Here is a 1,683-nt window from a genome sequence, read left to right on the forward strand (position 1 = left end):
TTTAGTTTAATTTTTCTTTCTTAGGCTATTCTATCAGCTCCTCTATTAAACTCGGAAAAAGAGTTTAAAGATAAGGTATTCAACTAAAATTCATGCATATTAAATAATTTTCCTTAATAATTTGCATAAGAATCTACAGAAATAAAACTTTTTTCCAAAGTACTGTGACTTTTACTAAGGACAATAGGAATGGATATCATGAACTTTATTTAATTGTTTATCGGAAAAAGAGCAACTTTTATTCTTGTCTCCAACGATTCACTTTTACAAAACGTTTAATACTATAATAACCATTTTCCGAAGTTTATTGAAAACTGTTGCATTTTCAAAACTTTTAATTTTCACTTTAAGTTGACTATATTAATAAGAAAACAAATTACTCGTTTCACTTGCATGATGGCATCTTCTTCTTGTATTACAGCAACGGAAGTGGAAAAGGAAAGCACAACTGTGCCAAACTGGCTTGAACTTCCAAGAGATGTAACTGTAAACATCCTCCTAAGGTTGAATACAGTTGATATAATTACTAGAGCATGTCAAGTCTGCTCTTTATGGTGGAATATATGTAAGGAGTCTTCCATGTGGCGCACCATTCACATTACTAATGTGTCATATTCACGTTACAATCATGTAGATCTGGTTAAGATTTGTTGCAATGCAGTTGGGAGAAGTTGTGATCAGCTAGAAGAAATTAATATTAAGTATTTTGGTACTGATGATCTCCTTCAATACATATCTGATCGGTAATTATTTATAAATTTCAAAAAAATATTTCTTGCTTCCAAGTGTTAATCTTGTTGCTTAATGATATCACTCTCTCTATATGTGTCATGTTTTACAAAAAGTTTTTAATTTAATTTAATTTTCAGCGCTGGCCACCTACGACGCATGAGACTTGTTGAGTGCCAAGGACTTAGTGAAGAAGGATTTATCAATGCTGTAAAGAAACTACCACTGTTAGAGGAGCTTGCAGTTTCGCTTGACAACCAAAGTTTGTCTATGGATTGTCTTGAAATTGTTGGCCGACACTGTGCTCGTCTGAAATCACTGAGATATTGTTCTAATTCTAGGGACTCTTTCGACTTGGATGATGAGGCATTTGCTATTGCCAAAACAATGCCTGGGTTACATCATCTTAAGCTTTCTGGAGATTTAGAATTGACTCAACATGGAGTTCTTGCCATTCTTGATGGATGTCCTCTTCTTGAGACTCTTGATCTGCAACAATGTTGTTGTTTGTTTATTAGCGAAGCTTTGGAGAAAAGGTGCCATGATCGAATCAAGGATGTATATTTTCCAATTGGAAAGTATTATTCTTCTGAGGATGACTTTCTAAGTGAATATTCGAGTGAATCTTGTGAATGGGACTGTCATTGTCATATTTGTTATATTTAGTGATATAATGTTGAGACTCTTGCTTATAAAAAGACATAAGTCCATTAGAAAAAGAAAACGATTTGTGAGGCTTATAGTTTTTTGTTCTTATTAAATTAGGTGCTCTTAATAATTTACGCTGCTATAGAAATTTTTATTGTTTTCTTATTTAATCCTTGCTATTTATTTATTTTGTCAAAAAAAAAACCTTGCTATTTATAATGTAATGTTCTAAGTGTCACTATCAATGAAAATTCATAAGTTTGTTTTACACATTTTTTCTTACAACTCTTAAATTGTCAGTTTGTC

At 32.0% G+C, this 1,683-nt stretch overlaps 1 protein-coding gene across 1 annotated transcript; it reads left to right on the forward strand.

Moving 5' to 3' along the window:
• Positions 1-396: 396 nt before the first annotated feature.
• Positions 397-1,395, forward strand: LOC131619137 (putative F-box/LRR-repeat protein 23). The gene is made up of 2 exons (XM_058890275.1): positions 397-743; positions 894-1,395. Exons 1-2 carry the CDS (start codon positions 397-399, stop codon positions 1,393-1,395), a joined length of 849 nt encoding a protein of 282 aa, XP_058746258.1.
• Positions 1,396-1,683: the final 288 nt, after the last annotated feature.

This window comes from Vicia villosa, linkage group LG7 (assembly GCF_029867415.1).
Source record: "Vicia villosa cultivar HV-30 ecotype Madison, WI linkage group LG7, Vvil1.0, whole genome shotgun sequence".
Classification (NCBI taxonomy): domain Eukaryota; kingdom Viridiplantae; phylum Streptophyta; class Magnoliopsida; order Fabales; family Fabaceae; genus Vicia; species Vicia villosa.

Bases quoted from the DNA above. Each gene is read 5' to 3' on its own strand.
- LOC131619137 (XM_058890275.1), top strand. From the start codon at position 397: ATGGCATCTTCTTCTTGTATTACAGCAACGGAAGTGGAAAAGGAAAGC. The intron at 744-893 runs GTAATTATTTAT...ACGACGCATGAG, and splicing joins CTTCAATACATATCTGATCG to ACTTGTTGAGTGCCAAGGAC.